Source organism: Cygnus atratus, chromosome 3 (genome assembly GCF_013377495.2).
Source record: "Cygnus atratus isolate AKBS03 ecotype Queensland, Australia chromosome 3, CAtr_DNAZoo_HiC_assembly, whole genome shotgun sequence".
NCBI lineage: Eukaryota > Metazoa > Chordata > Aves > Anseriformes > Anatidae > Cygnus > Cygnus atratus.
The window spans coordinates 88,243,371-88,261,457 of record NC_066364.1 but is presented as its reverse complement, the minus strand read 5'-3'; the positions used below and the strand labels follow the sequence as shown (position 1 = coordinate 88,261,457).

Below are 18,087 nucleotides of genomic sequence, written 5' to 3'. Positions count from 1 at the left end.
ATTTTAAGCCCCATCCTGCGCCTGCGGAGGAGAGGCTGAGCCTTGGAGCCTGCCGGGAGCGTCCTCACAGACCTGCCCTTTTTGCCCAAGGGCTGGTGCACACCCGGATGGGGGTTTGGGCTCCCTCCCCTTCCCGGCACAGACAGGAACCAGAGTGGCTGAAACCAGCATGGCCTGGCGAAGCTATTGCAAAATTTTGGGACAGGGAAGCCCCCGGGGTCTGGCCACGCTCCCTGACCGTCACCATAGCACGCAGCACGCGCCTGCCTGCGGCCATCCTGCGCCGAGCACAAGGCTCGAGGCTGAGCAAGTGAGGGAAACGGGGTCCAGGTGCCGTGAGGGACGAGCTGGGCCGGGGACAACACGGAAAACCACAGGACCAAGCTCCTCGGGAGATGCCGGGTGGCTCAGGCTTCCCCTCGAGCAGCACCGAGCCCGGCCACGGGAGCCCCCTCCTCTGACACGACCACCACCCACCTTCCGGAGCCCCTCTGCGGGCTGGATGAAGAAGCTCCCAGCCCGCGTGTCTATCTGTTTTTTAATAAAAACACCCCCGGCCCTGCCTGTGCTGCGTGTGGGGGGAGGCCCGGGGGCGGGAAGGGGGAGGCGGGGGTGCGGTGCAGCCCCCCCGGGCAGGCGGCGAGCGGTGAGCTGGTGCTGGGAGCGGAGACGGTGCGAGGACGGCACCCGAGAGGAGGAACACGGGCAGGCGGGGGCTTTCCTCCCCCTCGGCCGGGGCTCACTCCTTCTTGCCGAAGAACTTCTTGAAGACGGACTTGTTCTTGGGGCGGGGGGGGCCGGGGGGCTTCTCCCCCAGCGCGTCCCGCGGGCTCCCCGGCCGCGCCACGAAGGAGTGGCAGCGCGCCCTGGGCACGGCCGCCGCTTGGTCCCCGATGTACAGCGTGACCGAGTAGCTGCTCCCGGCCTCCAGCGGCTCCTGGGGCACGGCCACGGGGGTGATCTTCTGGTAGGTGGCTGCGGGAGGGAGCAGTGAGAGGCTGCCAGCCCCCACCCCCCCCCTCGAGCCCTCCCCGAGCAGGGCATGGGGTGCTGCAGACCGGGGTGCAGGGATGGGGACACCAGCACCGCACGGGTGGCTCTGGGGACAGGGGCGCTGGTGCCACCTCCTGGCTGTGACAGCAAAACCAGGAGCTTGCCCAGAGAAGCCATCGTCCTCACACTGGTAGCTGTGGGGCTGAGCACAGCCACCCCGTAGGGTGCTCGGAGATGGCACAAGGCGGGGGAGATGCCTCCTGGTGGGATGGGTGACCCATCCCATGGCCACCACCACTCCAACGGGACAAACACCGTTGGGTGAAGCACCTCCTGCCCTGATGGGGCTGCTGGACAAGGCTGCCCCATACGCGTGTGCCCCGACCCCACCGTACCTGAGGTGAAGGAGTAGGACCGCCGCTTGTTGGCCACCAGCCCGCAGTCGTCGTCACCGGGGCAGCCGTTGTCCCACAGCCCAGGGGACGTCCTGGGTGACCACTGCTGCTCCCTGGGCCCGGCTGTGTGGCTGACAGCCCCACGGACATCCTCTGAAACAGAACAGAGACAGGTCAAGGAGGTGTTACAGGGACACATGCCCAGGTGGATACGCTCTCCACCAGTGGATTGCCTTGACCCCAAGTCAGGATGTCCTGCAGACGCCAGCACGGCACTATGACACAAGGCAAGGCCACCCCAGGACAGCCCTGCATCCTCCCAGACAGCCCAGCCTCGCGCTCTGCCACGGAGCTCGGGCAGGAGCAGAGCAACCCCGAGAGCACCCGCTGGGGCTGCATTTGGGCAGCAAGTAGGGGAGACCCCCCCGGGGCCTGGAGGCGTGGAGGCGAGGAAGTCACCTGCTGCCGACGTGCCATCGGCGGGGCCATCCTGCGCGTCCAGGGGCAGCTGCAGCCGGGCGTTTGAGCGGGGTAGCACCACGATCTCCTGGCTCTTGGCGGTCACGGCCTGATGGTGACCCTGCAGGTGGGAGCTGCCGGGGCCGGGCGCCTTGCCGAAGCTGGAAGGTAGCAGAGAGGTACAGCTCGGCTTGCTGCGGGCTGACGGAGCTTGGGCAGAGCCTCAGCGCAAGGGACAAGTGGAAGAAGCGGCTGGTACCCCCCCCCCCCGAGTGGGAAAGTGCCTCATGGCACCCCACTGCCTGCTGTGGGCCACCCGAGGCGGTGAGAGGGTAGCCCCCCCTGGCTACTCACCCCCCGGCAGCGCTGGCACCCTCGACGCACTGCGCGGCCGCCTGGAAGTAATCCACTTCGGGGAAACCTGGGCACAGGGGCAGAGAGGCACGCTGCAGCACGGGGGGGCACACGGGACACCCCAGAGAGCCCGCGGGGTGACCACCCGTGGCCACCGGCTGCAGGGGCTGCGCTGGCTCCTGCAAAGCAGCCCGGGATGCACAGCCCGAGCCCCCAGGGAATGGCGGTGGCAGTGGGGAGATGCTGGTCTGGCAGATCTCCTCGCCTGGAAGGGGCTCCCAGGCCCCACGGGAATGGAAGATGAAGGGCACGGGAAGACCAGAGCCCATTTGTAATCTTCCCGAGGCTGGCTTTTTTGCTGCTGAGCCTCGGCTGACGTCAGCCCTGTTATTCCTGATTTCTAACTGTGCGCGCGGTGTGAAAACAAAGCCTCCAAATCCTGCTGGCAGAGAAGCACACAGCTCCCGAGGCAGGTCAGGAGCCTGCATAAATCAGAGGCGAGGCCGTGCTTCGGCTCATCCATCCCACACCCACCTCCAAAGGGGCTGCAACACAGAGGTGCCTGCTCCTCCCTGCCCACTCCAGGGGCTGCTCACCTGAGTTTTGCTGCAGCTTGGAGACCCATTCGTTCATCAGGGGCTGCGATGGGGCCCGCAGGAGGTACTCGGAGCCATCCCGCAGCCTGCCAGGGGAAGAAGAGGTCAGCAGCAAGAAAAGCGTGGCTTGTAGGTGAACCCTCATCTCCCGGGGGCCGGGCCGGGGGTACTCACTGCAGCCTGAAGCAGTTGGTCTTTTTGGTGTACTCGGTGTCCGGGGTGCAGACGGCCCCGGCGAGGTTGAGGGGAAGGGCCACCACGGAGCTCTGCAGCACAGGGAAGAGCAAAAACCACGGCAGGGTTTGCAGCTCCCCCTTCCCCAGCCGGCCACAGGGACCCCCCCCATACACAGCCCCCCCTCAAGGCACCGTACCTTGAGGCTGTCCCTCCGGTCCTGGTAGAAGCACAGCGTCTGCCTCATCAGCACGGCGTGGAAGAGGCCCCAGGCGCGGCAGCTCGCCTGCGGGACACGAGCAGGGGACAGCAGTGGTGACACAGGGGATGGTGGGTGAAGGGGTTTGGATGAGGCGCAGTGCCCCCCGCCACTTGCAGCCCTGGGGGGGCTCTGTGCACACGGTGGGGCCAGCATCCGTGAGATGCTATGGGGTGCCACTATTAGGACCATCGGGGTCCTTCCCGCAGGCCCCGTGCCCCGCAGCTGCCAGGAGGCTGGGGTGCACGGAGGAGTCTGCTCACTGCCCCACACTCCAGCAGCCCCCATGGCCTCATGGCCCAGCACCCCGGTCCCGAAGGCGACTGACCGTACCTTCCTCCCTCCCGTCTGCAGCACGTGCTTCCTTTCCAGCGTCCCCTCCATCATCTGAAACTCCGTTTTACCAGCAGGAGCCTGCAAGCAGACAGCAGGTGAGGGAGGGAGCCCCAGAGCAGCCCCATGGCATGTGGGCTTTGTCTGACCCCCACCAGTGGGCAACATCAAATGGGACAACTGGGGCTGAGTTACATCAGGGCGCCCTTTTTTTTTTTAGGGTCAAGTGCTGCCTTGCTAAGGCTGAGCACTGGTAGGGGAGCACCGTGCAGCTGGCACTCCCGAATTCAGCCCCTCGCTCTTCCCCCACATCCCCAGCTGGAGCACGTGAGCATCACCTCACCCCTCAGGGTCCCCAAAATCATCTAGGGCACCCCGCTACCCTGCCAACCCCGAGGGAGAGCCCCCAGCCGTAGCACTGACCTGGCTGCCCTCTCTCTCCTCTTCCCGATGCCTCCGCCGATCCCACACACCGGGGCTGTCCGAGGGGGCCGCGGACACCGTCTCCTCCACGCAGGGGGCTGCCCCGTGCCCGTGGGGGCTGCCTCCGTGCCCCTTCCCTCCCGCCGGGCTGTGCAGGATCCGGGCGGCGGTGGGGAGGGTGAACTTGGCCACCAGCACGTTGTTGGCCGCCGAGAGGATGAGGGGCCCCCCGGCGGTGTCGGAACTGGGGGGGCTCCCCGGCGGGTGGCTGGGCGCTCGCCGCTCGCCCGCCCCGTCCCAGATGGCCTGCAGCTCCTCCTCCTCCTCCTCGAACTGCCCGTGGGCAGGGTGGCAAACCTCCCCGGCACCCGGCGCCGGGCTGGGGGGCTGCGGGGACCCCAGCGCCCACTCGAAGACGGAGAGCTGGGTGGGAGCAGCGGGGGAAGCCGGGGACCCCCCGGGCTGGGCGCCGCTGGGTGGGTGCTGAGCACGGACAACACCGGGGACGGCTCCTGCCCTGACCGGGGTGCCGGAGGGGGACGTCCCCATCTCCAGCCGAGCAGCTTCGCGGTGCCTGGCCCTGCAGGCGGCACCGGGGCTGCTGTCCTGGCCCAGGCGGGCGGCCAGCACGTCCTGCTCGCGGCCGAGCTGCTCGTGCAGCACGCTGATGTGGGGCAGCCGGCCCGGCCTCGAGTCCGGGAGGCGTCGGCTGGTGCTGGCGGGGTGCCGCGGGCTCCTGCGCTCCTCCCCGGTGCTGCGGGCAGCCTCCGGGCCCCGTGCCTTGTGCCGGCCGTAGCTGGGGTTGAAGCTCACCTCTTCAAACCACGTTCCTCGCTCGGCTTTGGGGGACACCCCCAGGTCATTGCCGGGCTGCCGGGGACTGTGCCCGCCCGTGTCCTCCTGCTGCCCGGCCTCTCTGGGGGGCTCCCACCACCTCACCCCCCTGCCCTTCCTCTCTTCCTCCTCCTCCTCCTCCGGCGGTGCCGCATCTCGGAGGCGCCCCAGCACCGCCACATCCTTGGGCAGCTCCAGGCTGAGCACGGACCCCAGGGAAAGGTGGGGGCACGCGGCCTTCAGCCCCTGGCGAAGCGTGGCTCCAGGGGGATCGTGGCGAGGTTTGGGGTGCCGGGGGGCCGCCCCGCACTCGGCGTCGATGTCCCGCACCAGGGGGTTCTTCACGTAGAGCAGCAGCTCCCCGAGCGGGGGGCCGGGGGTCCCCGCCGCCTTCCTCCAGCCGCACTTGAGAGGCCACGTGTTGCTGGGGCCGTGCCGCTCCTCGGGCAGGGGCTGCAGGGAGCTGGCGCCCATGATCCCCTGCAGGGTCAGCAGCCGCGCCTGCTCGGCCCTCGCCCGCTCCCTCCTCTGCAGGCTGTTGAAGAGGGAGCCGGCGCCGGCCTTGGGCAGGGTGTGGGAGGCTGCCGGCGTGCCGGAGCTGGGTGCCGGAGGGCGGCAGGACGCGGCAGGCGCCCGCTTTGCTGGCTGCGGCGTGCCGGCGCTTTTCCTGGCCTTTTCCCCGTAGCTCTCCTCCAGCAGCACCTGCGGGCACGGAGGGGCGGAGAGCGGTGACCCCCGGCTCCTGAAAACACTTTGCCCAGCACCCCGAGGGCTGTGCTCTTCCCCACGGACGCCATCCCCAGCCCTCGAAAGCGGCCCTGCCTGGAGGAGCTGGAAGAGCACCTCCTGTCCCTTGGGGCTGCCCCCCCTCCTCAACCCTCCCTTCGCCCTGCGTGCCGTGGGCAGGGCGCGTGGCTGCGGCAGCGCGGGTCCGGAGCAGGCGGGTTCACACCATGCAGCCACTCCGCCCCGCATGCGGCCTCCCCGGGCTGTTACCTCTTCCGCCGGCTGGCGAGGCGGCTTTCTCTTTCGCTTTAAACTACCCCAAGTGTTTCCTACAAGCCCCTGGCAACGCTTCCAAAAGTTTTTACAGCCTGAGGGTTTAGTAGCAGGGAGCTGAGCAGGGGGAGAGAGAGACAGAGAGGGGTGTTGGATGCGCGGGGGTGAGGAGCTGCAGCCAGGGAAGTGCAGGAAAGGGGTGGCACAAGCTGGTCCTTAGCCCTCGGGAGTCGCTCAACATCCCGCAGAGACTTATGCAGGCCAGGCAGCTCGCCTGGGGACAGCCCGGCTGGGTGCCACCACGGAGGACACCCAGGAGCCCTACAAGCCCCCCGCCCAGCCCCACATACCGTCCGCGGTGCCTCCTCTATCTGCACCTTCTTCTTCTCGCCCTTCTTGCCGATGCTCAGGATCAGGTTGACCGTGCCCCCCAGCCCGCCGGGGCCCCGTGGCGGCAGCAGCAGCATGGAGGTCTCAGAGGGATCCCAGGCCAGAGCCTGTTCGGGGGTTCCTGAGATGCTGGGGTCCCCCCAGCCCCGCTCCCCTCCCGACGGGGTGTCTGAGAGAGGTGATGCTGGAGGGGAGACCGCCGCTCCTGCCGGCACCCGCGGCTCTGGTCCTTGTGCGGGCACGGCGAGGGAGCAGGGAGTGGACCTCGCTGGGCTGAGGATGCTCTCCTGAGCACACGGGGCACGCTGCTCCTGGGGAATGAGACAGGAGGGAAGGTGAAGGATGGGCGGCACTTTGTCAGGACAATCCTCCTTTTGTCCTGCCTGAGTGTCCCAGGGGTGTCACCACACAGGCGTGGCTCGTCCCCCATCTACTTGTGTGCCGCCTGCTCCATCAGCGCTCTCAGCGCAGCTGGGTACTCACCTGGGCGGCAGGGGATGCTCTCAAGGGGCTCTCGGGGTCCCTCCTCTCCTCCTGCTTGCTCCCGGCGTCCCGCTGGTGCCTCTGCGCTCGCCAGCGCACCAGCACCCAGCCCAGCATGCTCTGCAGCTCCTCCAGGCGCTCCTGGATCTGGAGGGACGGAGATGCTGGGTGGCCTGCCGGGACCCCGGGCTCCAGGGCCCCGTACCACTCACCAGGCTCCGTGCCCACCGCCCGCTCTATCCTCCAGGGACTGTCCCTGCAGGATTCCCGTGGAATGCCGAGGGTGGCTCCCCCGTCCTGGCTCTCCGCCGCTTACCGTGGCGCTCAGGTAGTGCTCCTCCGACACCAGCTGCTGCCCCGCCGCCGCCAGCTCCTCAAACTCCTTCAGCTTGCCCTCTATCTTCTTTTCCAGCTCCTCACACTGAGTCTCCAGGAAGCCGTGGCTGCTCGGGCTTTCGGAGAAGATCTGAGCCCGCGTGTCTTCCGTCCAGGAGCTGAGGGCACACGAAGGACGGGCTCAGGGACAACCCAGGGAAGCCACTCCCAACCTGCCCTCACCTCCCACGGGATGTGGCTCCTCGGGGATGCCACGATGCCCTTTGGCCCTGACGGCTGTGCAGGGCCTGAGGTCCCCCCCGACATCCGTCCCCGTGCTGTCACCATCTTTGGGATGGCTTGGTGATGGGGTGGCTTCAAGCAAGGCCTTGCAGCCCTCAGGGGCTGGCTTGAGCAGGCTGCTGTGTGCATGCAGACCGGGCACAGCCCCTCATTTCGGGCTCCAGATGCTCCCGGCTCCAGCACTGCCCACATAACGTGCGAGCATCCCCAGCTCCGGGAACGCCACGCTCCCAGCAGCTCCCCCGCCGCAGAGACAACCCCGCCGGCTCATCACCACTTACATCATGGCCAAGTAATCCCTGAAGAAGTGCCGCAGCCGGCCGGCCTGCTGCACGTGGGCACGGGTCTGCCGCAGCAGCTCCCGCAGCCCTGCCCACGCCCGCAGCGCGTCCTGCACCTCCCGGCTGACGGGGCACAGGCGAGCAGGGCAGAGCTCTTGCAAGCGGGCAGCTGCCCGCTCCAGCTCCTCCAGCTGCCCCTGCAGGGTCTCCGATACCGCACGCTGAAGACCAGAGGGGAAAAAAAAAAAAAGGCTCAGGATGCTGAGGGTGACATGGCGAGGCAGAGTTTTCTCCGTGCGGTTTCCCCGCCCGCCCGCTCTGCCCGCCTGAGTCACCACCCCGCCGGCGGAAAGATGAGCGAGGTGCTGGCAGCCGGGCGTTGGCACACGGGAGCTGACGCAAGCTCTTCTCCCCTTCCCTGGCCCGGGCTGGAAAATTCCAGCCCAGACGCCGCAGCACGCCAAGGCTTACGACACCTGGGCCCCCGGGGGCCAGCGCCTCCCCGGGATGGCCCCATCCTGCCCGGACACCTCCCCGCCACGTGCCCGGCCGGCCGCGGGGCTCCCCGGGGCTCACCTCCATCTCCTGCTGCCGGCTCTGCAAGCCCTGCAGCCCCGGGAGGTCCTTCTCGCTCTTCACCGTGGTGAAGCCGCTCTCCGCTTGGGCGGTGTCGCGAGCCAGGGCCTCGGCGCTGCACCGAAGGGCCTCCAGGCGCGGGGACACCTCTGCCACCTGGGCGGGAGGGAGGGAGGGCAGAGATGAGCCCCGCGGTGGGACCCCTCCCAGCCAAGTGGCACGTGCAGCTGTGTGTGGGCCACCCGGGTTGTGTCCCTGAAGCCCCGCGTCCCCGTTCCCTACCAGGCGCTCCAGGCTCTCCGTCTCCGCCGCCACCTCCATGACTCGCTCCCGCTCCTTCACCGCGTCGTTCAGCATCTCCACGGCCTCCTGCAGCTCTCCCAAGGGGCTGCTCACCTCCTTGCTGTCCTCAGCCTGGGCCGAGAGCAGGGGAAAAGCCCCCTGCGAGCCACAATGCCCGCTCCCTGGCTGAAGCCAACAGAGACAGTGGGCGTGAGAGAGATGTGGAGCAACCCCCAAGGCATCCAGGATGGAGAGGGGCAGCCCCCGTGCAAGCCTCAGACCAACCCTTGGGCCGGCCCCAGCTGCTGGGCAATCCCAAAGGGCTCCCATCCCCGCTGCTCACCTCCCCGGATCCCTGCCGGCTCCGCGCCTCCTCCTCTTGCAGGTTCTGCAGGAACTCGGACAGCACCAGGGAGTCGCGCAGGTCGGCGGCTCGGCGCCGCAGGGCTGCCTGCACGTGTGCCAACCTACGGGGACAGGCGTCCGTCATGGATACCAGGGCCCCCTGCACCTCCTTGGGTGGAACATCCTCCTCCCTATGTACCCAGGGACTGGAGAGGAGGCAGCCTCCCCTGCTACTCACTTCTCCTCCACCATCTCCACCTTCCTCTGCATCTTCCTCGCTCCCTCGTGCTCTGCGGGCGTCTCGCCCGCCGCCTCCTCCCGCAGCGCCTGGAGCTTGATGCCGCACAGCAGGAGCTGCCTCTCCAGCTGGCCCGTCCCCTCCAGGTCCCTGCGCAGCTCCGCGGGGCTCCTCATGGCGGCTGGCTCCGAGAGCGACCCGGCCACGGCTTGCAGCCACCGCTCGGCACGGTCCAGCTCCCCCACCAGCCTCAGTGCCTGCGGGGACAGCGGGGAGGTGGGACCGGCCCCGTCGCCCTGGCTTCCAGCCACCCAGGGTTGCAGGAGCCAGGCTGGTAGCCAGACATCGGGTGGCCACGGCACTGCTGGAGCAACGTGCGGGTGATGCCGGTCACTCACCTTATCGATTTCCCGCAGCACGGCGCCATTCTCCTGGTGCTTCCTCTGCAGGTCCTCCCACAGCTCGCCCAGCTCCCGCAGCATGGCCTCCACCTGGGGGCTCCCCGCGCCCGCCGCCTCCTGCCCCTCCTGGAGGCAGGGACAGCGCTCAGGATGGGTCCTGCCCCGTGTCCCCACGCTGGAGGGGGCTCACCAGGGGCACAGCCATGCTGGAGCCTGCCCTTCCCAGCTCTCTGCATCCCCCGTGGGAGCTGGGTGGCTGCCATGAGCCACGCTCTCCTTGAGCGGGGATGCAGCCTGCTGAGGAGCACGGGATCATGTGCACCCACAATTAATGGGGAGTGGGAAAGGGGGACCCCACTACGGATGGTCTGGGAGCGAAGGGGCAGGGGGACACGCCTGGGCTCTCGGGGAGACGTTACCGTGCTTGCCACCTGGCAGACATCCTGCACCTGGGCCTCCGGGGGCCGCGTGCCCCGCTCAGCCTCCACCTCTCCAGGACCCCTCCTCCTCCTGTGGAGAGGGGGACAGTCAGCAACGGGGACCCCCACTCCGTCCCACTCCCGAGAGCCACCTCTGCGAGCCCGTACCTCCTGCTGTCTCCTCCCGCTGCCGGAGAGCCGGGGCTGCTCTCCTCGCCGCGCACGTGCTCCGCCGTCCTCCTCGACACGTCCTTCTGCACCTGCAGCACCAAGGCTCCCATGTCTCCTCCGCCCGGCCCCAAACGTGCTTTGCTTTGCCGTGGGCCGGTCACGGGGCTCGTTGCTGCGGCTGGCTGTATCTGAGCCACGGCAGAGCGCTGGGCTTGGGCTTTGGCCAATGACCAAATTCCCACAAGCTCGGCCGGCTTCCTACCACGGAGGCCCTGGAGAGGCCGGGGGGAGGCAGGGCTGAGCTGCCGTGCTCACCATGCTGCTGCCGGGATCTCTCTTCTGCTTGTCTCCTGCGTCCTTCCCCACCGGCTCCCGGCTGCTACCATCTCTGTGGGGCTCAGTGCTTGCAGCCACAGCTTCTCCCCCTGGGAAACCACTTCCCAGAGCCAGTGCTGGAGCCTTCTCGGTCCTGGAAAGGGGCAGGGAGTGAAGGGAGGTGCGGGGGGGGGGGGGAGGGCAGAGGATGGAGAAAAGAGAGCCCCTAAGTGGAGAGAGCCCCTAAAGCTCACTTTTTGTGGTCCAGATCACCCCCTGTTTTCCAGAGGAGATCAAGGCATGGAAGAAGGAGGGAACCCTCTAAGGTCACTGCACCATGAACCTGACCAAGGAGCCCAGACCCCGGGGCTAAGCTGCAAACCCAAGCCCATCTTTCCACAGCCAGATGCAGCCACCCCCGGCTGCTCCAGGCCTCAGGGGAGCAGGGCTGGGGGCTGCCCTACCTCAGCGCCTGCTGGAGCTGGGCCCAGCTCTCCTTCACGTCTCGGTGCTTGGGGGTGACTCGGGCTGCCAGGCTGGGCTGCAGGCTGAGGAGCTGCGACACGGTCACGTCCAGCATCTGCAGGACAGGGGAGTGGTGGCACGGCCGGCAGGGGACGAGCCGCACACGGTGGCTGCTTGCCCCCACACTCAGCCCCAGCTGCCCCACGTGGATGTGGGGTGCACACCGAGCCCCAAGCCCCACTGCTGCCAGCGCTGACCCCACGAGGCACGCAAGCCCCCTGTCCCCCAGGATGCTCCCAGGGCTCAGAGGACGAGGCCAACACCCACACTTACCATCACCTGGCTGGCTATGTCCCTGACATCCCGATCCCGGCTTGCCTCGGCCTCCCCTTGCTTCCCCACACCGCAGACGCTCCTCCACTGTAAGAAGAAGCCGCAGTCAGTGCGGGGAGGAGGACAAGACCCTGCCCTCAGCTCTGGCGTGTGCATGTCCCTCCAGCCAAGCTACATTTGCCGCTCTGTGTCTCCCCACCCCGTGCTGGGCTCTGCCCCCCAGCTCTCACACCCTGAGGACGCTCCATCCGCAGCAGCCTCCACGCAGGGGACGAGAGCGGGGTGCTGCCCCCACAATTATGCTCTGCACAGGGCTGTGCAAGGCTGGTACCTTGGCGTGGATGGCACCCAGCAGGGCATCCGCTTGCTGGAGGAAGGCAGCGACCTCCAGGGCCAGCTGCAGAGCCTCGTGATGCTCCTTCAGGGTGCCCTGCAGCCGCAGCCACCTGCATAGAGGGAATTGCAGAGGTGAAGGGCGGCTCGTGTCGCAGCGCTGCCCGTGCCAGCTGCAGGCCCCTGCTTCAACGTCCTGCTGCCTCCGCTCACATTTTGTTGAGGTGCTTGCGCCGGGCAGAGATGCTCCTGCTCTCGCTTTTGCCTTGTTTCTCCAGCTTCTGAGCCAGGCTGTTGAGCTCCTCGTGCAGGCTCTGGAAGTGCTGCTCCTCCTGAGCCGAGCAGAGGCAGAAATCAGCACCCACCGTCCATCCCCCCGGCCACGCTCTCCGAGACCTCGCACCTGAGCCGTGCCCCAGCTTTGGGGGCACTGGCTGGGTTTCGGAGAGCAGCTTGGGTGGGCAAGGGCCAGCCTGCCACATCCCAAGCCGTAAGAGGGAGGAGATGGAGGCCGAGCTCCCCCCCACCTGCTTCAAGTCGAGGATGCGGCGGGTGAGCTGGATCTTGTCCGGGCTTTCCTGCAGGAGGGCCGCCAGGCAGGGCTTCTCCTCCTGGGACAGGGGGAGGCTGTGAGCAGGCGGGGGATGTGGCAGCCCGCCCCCGGGGCACGCTGCCTGCCGCCCGCTGCCCGCACCTTGTGGCGGATCCAGGCCTCGAGCCGCTCCGCCTTCCTGCTGAAGTCCTGCAGGCTGCGCAGCCCGCCCAGGGCCCGGCTCTGGCTGGCGGCCGTCTGCTTCAGGAGCTGCCACTGCTCCCGCAGGGCCTGCAGCTGCCTCCGCACCGCCTCGGCGCCGGGGCTCGGCCTGCACGTCAGCTGCTCGCCCATCTGCGGGGCGAGGGACCCCATCGGTCACAGGGGGCTCACAAAGAGCCCGGGGGACTCCACGGGGTGAGTGCCGCAGCCTGGCCTCACCTGGCTGAGCTTGATCAGGGTGTTCTCGAAGTCCTTCATCTCCCTCTGCAGGGTCTGGGCAACCTGCTCCCAGCCCTGCAGGTCGCAGCCGTCCTTCAGGTCCCGCAGCTTGCCTCGCACCCAGCCCTCCGCCTGCGGTGTGGGAAGAGCCGTGTGGACGGACGCCTCCGCCAGACCCCCCAGGACATGGCACTGAGAGGCTGGGGGGCTGCCCAAACCCCCCTGGGCACAATGGGGCTGGTGAAGGAGCCGGCGGTGACGGGAAGGCGAGCAGCATCTCCCTTCTCTCCTCCCTGCCCCAGCCCCTCTCCGCCGCCCTGTTCCCACGCTGCGGGCAAGGGAAAGCAGGAGGAGGAGGAAGAGGAGGAGGAGGAGGACAGGGGGCGGGAGGCGAGCGTGCACGTGGGGAGGAAGCGGGGCCCCGGTGCGGGCTGACCCCCTCTCCCCGGGGCTGACAGCCAGGCGGAGGCGGCCAAAGATGATCTCACGCCGCAACAATGGCTCCGCTCGAGGCCGGCCGCGCAGCCCTCCCCGCGGCGCACCCCACCCGCAGCCCGCGCGGAAGGCGGCCGGACCCGGCCCTATTCCCCCTGTGCCCCCCGGGCGGGCTCACCTGCAGCATCTCCCGGTTGAACTGTGCGAGCAGGGGGCTCGGGTCGAGGAGGGTGGGTGCTCCCGCGACACTTCGCCCAACGCTTCTCGGGGCCGCCGGCTCCTTGCTCCTGGGGCTCTCTTTGTGGGGTGCCAGCTGGGGGGGGCAGAGGCAGGGGGGTCAGCGCGTCACCCTGGGGAGCCCTCCCTGCTGTCCCCAGGGGAGAGCGAGTTTTGGAAGCCCAACTAAACTACGTCAGCCTGCCCCGTCCCTCATCCTGTTGCTTTGCTGACATATTTGGAGCACTCTCACCCCATCCCCAGGCGCAGCCTGCAGGGGGCTGGACAGGCTGCCCCTCAGCCCCGGGTCGCTCCCAGCCCCCCAGCTTGTCCCTGTGCCATCTGGGGGTTTCAAGGAGTGTACATGCCCACGGTGTTCGCTCAGTGTCACCCTAGGGTCACCCCGTGGGGGACAGAAGGGCGCAGAGCGACCCAGGGAGACCCCCAGCCCAAGCGAGTGGTGGCAGCGGGGGGAGAAGCGCAGCATCGCCCCCGGGGCTCGGCCTCGCGGGCGGGTGGCGCTGACGAAATGCTCTGTCAGGGCTCCAGCTCCGCCGGGGGCAACGGCGAAGGTCAGCCAGCACAAGGAGCTGGCCCCCCTCCAAGCGCAGCCCTGGGCCCAGCTGCACGGAGCCCGGGGGGAGCGCGGCCTCTCCCAGGCGCTCATTCCCAGCACGGGGCCCTGCTGCCCCCAGGGACCGAGCTTCCCCCTGGCCCCAAATCCGGGCACCGCAGGGCTGCTTTCAAAGCTGGGGCCACCCCAAGCCGGAGCTGAGCTCGTTGTGCCCCAGCTCGAGGCAGGAGCAGCCCCCGGGCACCAGCTCAGCCCTGCTGGAGAAACCTCCCCTGGGCCGAGCCCCGAGCCCAGCCCAGCCCCCAGTCCCCTCCGGGCAGGCTCCTGGCATGGGGCAGCAGTCCTGCGGGGGGCTCGGCGCACCCATGCATGCCAGGGTGTTACCTCCTGGGTGCAGAGCTGCAGGATTCGGGCGAGCTTCAGGCTCTCTAACCACTCTGGCATGTGCTGCCCCGCTGATGACATGGGAGTCGCTTTTCAAAGCCTCTCTGCCTAACCACAAGAACTAGAGAAATCTTTTTTTTTTTTCTCCTTTTTTTTTTTTTCCTGCTTTTTTAAATAGCAACACAGATTCTCAGGCCCTCCTGCGACTCCGTCATCCTCAGCCTCTTGACACAGCCAGTGCTGGAAGAGCCCGTAACCCAGCCCCCTGCAAGCCCTAAACCCCAGCCCCTGTGCCCCCTGGCGATAGATGCACCCCATTTTTGGCAGATGCCCGCACGCACCTCTGGGCTCTGTGCTCCTCGGCAGCAACCCCCCAGCCCCATTTGCTCATCCCCAACCCCTTGGACACCCCTTCCCAGCAGTGTGCACCGGGACATACCGCCTCGAAGGGGGAACCTCTGTCCACCGGGGAGCAGAAACCGCCGGCCTGGGGGCTCCCAGCCTCCTGCTTGTCGTCCTCCACGTCCACATCCTTCCTGAGATAGACCTAGAGGCGGGGAAGGCGCAGCCCCGTCAGCCTGGCAGCAGCTGAGCGGCCGCAGGAGGTGGGTGCCAGCGGCAGAGAGCCTGGCAGTGCTCCTGCACACCCCCCTGCAGCAGCCACAGCCCCTGCTTGCAGGCAAGAGCTTCCGAAGCTGCTTTGCTTGGTGCTGTCTTCATTTTAGCTTCCCCACACATGCATTTTTTTTTCTCTTTTTTCCTCTTGATTCGACTCCAAAACCAGCAAAAAAACCATCCACCGGCTGCTGGCAGTCCAAGCCCGCTCTCACGGTGGGCAGGCTTGGCGTCCCCAGCCTCCTCCGCTGCTACAGGGCAGAGGAAAATGTGAGCCCCGTGGGCTGCCGGCACCTGAAGCCGGCCGGGCCGGGAGGCAAGAGTTAAGAGGGTGGCTGACTCACAGGGAAGGGCTCCCGCGGGATGGAGGGGCCGGGGTGTGAGCAGGAGGGGCAGGAGGAAGGCAGGCCAGGCACGGCGAGGAGGCCCGGGATGAACTCTGCATTACCTTAGCCTCCACGCGGCCCAAGCCCAGGGCAAGAAGCGCGTGGGATCGCTTGGACCGTGCTCAAGGGCAGTCCCTCTGACCCTCTATGCCCATCAGATGCCATTCAGGACCCCATGAAGCCCCTCTGGTAGGCAGCGGTGTCCCAGGCTGGCTGCAGCCCGCGAGCCCCCCGCACCCAGCAGTGGGAGCCGTGCCCGCAGGTGACGGGGGAGCTTTATTTAGGGCCCCGTCCCGCGCCCTGCCGGCGGCAGGAAAACAGGGCTGGCGGCACAGGGATGACTTCATCCTTCCCGCACTGGGGCCGGTCCCTCTGGCCGGAGCTGGGTCCTCGCTCGGGCGGAACAAACCCTTCCTCTCGCTGCCCTGGAGGCTGAAGGCTGCCGAGAGGGAGCGGTGCCTCCCACGTGAAGCAGAGGTGCAAAGGCTCACACTCCTGGCCTCACACACACGTGCATCTGCACGCGAACACACACACACACACGTCTTCTTGGCTGGTGGCTAGGGATCGGAGGAAAAACTTCTTCCTCGGTGCCCACGAGGTCACGGCCGCCGGCAGGAACACAGCCTTCACAGCCACACGTGGAAAGAGCGCAGCAGCCTCAGCTGCCTCCTCTGAGGAGGTTTCTGCCCCTCGCTAAAAGCAAAACTAACACGGCACACACGCTCGCCGCGGTCCCTTAGAAGGGTAGGTGCCAATGACTTCACGCGAGCAAAAGGAGCGGTGCCAGAACCCTTCCAGGCTGCAGCTGCATTGTGCTCGTCCCGTCGGAGGTCCCGGCCTCCCGCAGGGCTGGGAGGTCGCAGCAGAGCCGAGGCCGGGGCTGGGCTGGTGGGGGCCGCGGGGCAGGCTTGGGAGAGCCCCAGCAAGCTGCTGTGCCTGCCCTCCAGCCTCCCGAGGGACAGCTCTCCCTGCCCTCCTCCGGCTGCCACCCCGCACCGCACGCCGCTTGCCGGGTGCCCTGGCTCTCGCCCTGCCTCCCCGAGCTCCATCTTGCAGCCTCCCTCCCAGCTCCACCCCCCCACACCGTGCAGGCAGCGAGGGCCGATCCTGGCACCGTCCTGCGCCCCGAACAGCACCTCCAGGGTGAGCGCAGGGCCCTGCCTTGTACGAATGAGGGGAGCCCTCATGCTGATGCCCCTCGGGCTGCGCAGGCTCATGCTATGAGGAGCTGCCTGCGTGCTGAAGGGCCCGGCAGCTCCTGCGAGGCTGCGCCTGGCCTTTATTGGCAATGAAGAAGAGGGTTTTGGCAGCCGGCTGCACGGCTCTCCCCGGCGCTACCCCGCTGCGAAACCAGCTGCTGCGGGTCGGGGTTAAAGCACAAGGAGATCCTGGCAAGGTCTCCGAGCCGCCCCGCTCCCCATCCGTGCCGCACAGGGGGTCTCTCGGGGCGTCCGCCGGTGCCGAAACGCGGAGGGCAGGCTGCCAGGGCTCCCGGGTCCTGCTCCCGGCCGTGGCGGGGGCCGGGCGGGCAGGAGCCTTGTCCTGGCTCTGCCTCACTGCGCGGCCCTTCGTGAGTCACTTCCCTTCTCCCAGCCTCGGTTTCCCCCCTGGTAAAAGAGCGGGGGGCGAGTTCCCAGCTCCCCGCACGCAACCGCGCAAACCGCAAGCATCCGAAGGGCTGAGCCCCCCCGGGCTCGGGCTGTGGGGTCGAGCTTTCCCATCCCACGTTCGCCCTGGGCTAGCCCATCCCCAGCTCGCCCTCGAGCACCCCGCAGCCCTCCCGCCGCAGGAGCTGAACCAGGAGCCGGCCCCGAAGCGGGACGGGGAGCAGGGTGCCAGGGGAGCGCTTACCTTGAACTGAGCCTTCCCCGTCCTGCTGTTGTTGTTGTTGTGGTTCCTCTCCCCGCCAGCCCGGCCGGGGTCCCCGGACCCCCCTGCGTCCCCGGAGCCGGCCTCCCCGTGCCAGTTGGAGAGCGTGATCTTCTTGATGGAGCGCGCCAGGGAGCCCCGGCTCAGCCTCTCCTCCTCGCCGCCTTCCTCCCCGCGGCGGGGCTGGCCGGGGGGCCCGGCGGGACCCCCCCTGGCCTGGGCCAGGTAGAGGGAGATGCGCTGGTTGAGGTCTCTCCGGAGGCCCCGGTGGTTGTCCAGCGCCGAGGCGAGGGCGATGCCGGGGCAGGCGTCGGCTGCGAAATCGGCGGCGCACTTGGGCAGGGACAGCTTGGTGCTGATGGTGAAGGGCTGCACCTTCCTCGCCGTGCTGCCCGACATCCTCCCGCTCCGGCCGGGGCTCCGGGACGGGGAGGAGGCCCGGGGGAGCCGGGGGGACCCCGGGGATCCGGCTCGGGCTGCTCGGGGCGAAGCGGCGCCGCCGCTCCCCCGCTGCCGGAGCCCGCCCCGGAGCGGGCGCGGCGGTGCCGGGGCCGCCCCTCGCCGGGGGGGCGCTCAGCGGGGCGGCCCCGCGGCGGCCGGGGGGGGCTCCGGGGACCCGGCTCCCATGGCCCGGGGCTCGGGAGGCTTCGCCGGCCCCTCCGCCCCCGCCGGGGCGCGTCCCTTCCCTTCCCCTCCCCTCCCCTCCCCTCCCCGGTGCCGGTGCCCGTCCCTCCTCCGGCGGCGGGCAGCGCAGGGGAGGCGGGGAGGCGGCGCCGCGCCCGGCCCCCCTCCGCCGGGCCGGCTCAGCCGTCCACCTTCTTGTGCAGGTTGAGGATGCAGAGCAGGCAGGTGAGCAGGGCCTGGCGGCTCTCCCCGGAGCGCAGCCGGCGGCCCAGGCGGCGGAGAGGCGGCAGGAGGCGCTTGCGGGCCAGCAGCAGCAGGCGGCCGAGCAGGGCGCGCAGCAGCGGGGCGGCGAGCGGTGGGGCGGGCATGCTGCCCCCCGGCTGCGGCACGGGGAGCCCTCGGCACCGGCACCGGCACCGGCACCGGCACCGGCACCGGGAGCCGCCGCCCCGGGGAGATGCTGCGCTCCGGGGCAGCTCGGAGCGGGGTCACCTCGGCTCCCCGATGCTCTTCGCCGTCCTGGCGAGCTTTCCGCCCTC

At 68.7% G+C, this 18,087-nt stretch overlaps 1 protein-coding gene across 1 annotated transcript; it reads right to left on the bottom strand.

Moving 5' to 3' along the window:
- Positions 1–519: 519 nt before the first annotated feature.
- Positions 520–17,434, bottom strand: LOC118252734 (uncharacterized). Its single transcript, XM_035556325.2, has 31 exons — positions 16,907–17,434; positions 14,491–14,598; positions 13,056–13,190; positions 12,443–12,574; positions 12,164–12,355; positions 11,997–12,080; positions 11,683–11,801; positions 11,468–11,582; positions 11,137–11,223; positions 10,803–10,918; positions 10,339–10,492; positions 10,021–10,112; positions 9,853–9,943; positions 9,431–9,559; positions 9,033–9,289; positions 8,793–8,916; positions 8,450–8,635; positions 8,168–8,323; positions 7,592–7,812; positions 7,009–7,186; positions 6,693–6,839; positions 6,170–6,520; positions 3,987–5,522; positions 3,564–3,644; positions 3,171–3,257; positions 2,972–3,063; positions 2,798–2,883; positions 2,202–2,268; positions 1,848–2,008; positions 1,389–1,541; positions 520–975 (listed from the first exon to the last, which is right to left on the bottom strand). Exons 1-31 carry the CDS (start codon positions 17,321–17,323, stop codon positions 740–742), a joined length of 6,090 nt encoding a protein of 2,029 aa, XP_035412218.1. The 5' UTR covers positions 17,324–17,434; the 3' UTR covers positions 520–739.
- Between the last annotated feature and the right edge of the window lie 653 nt (positions 17,435–18,087).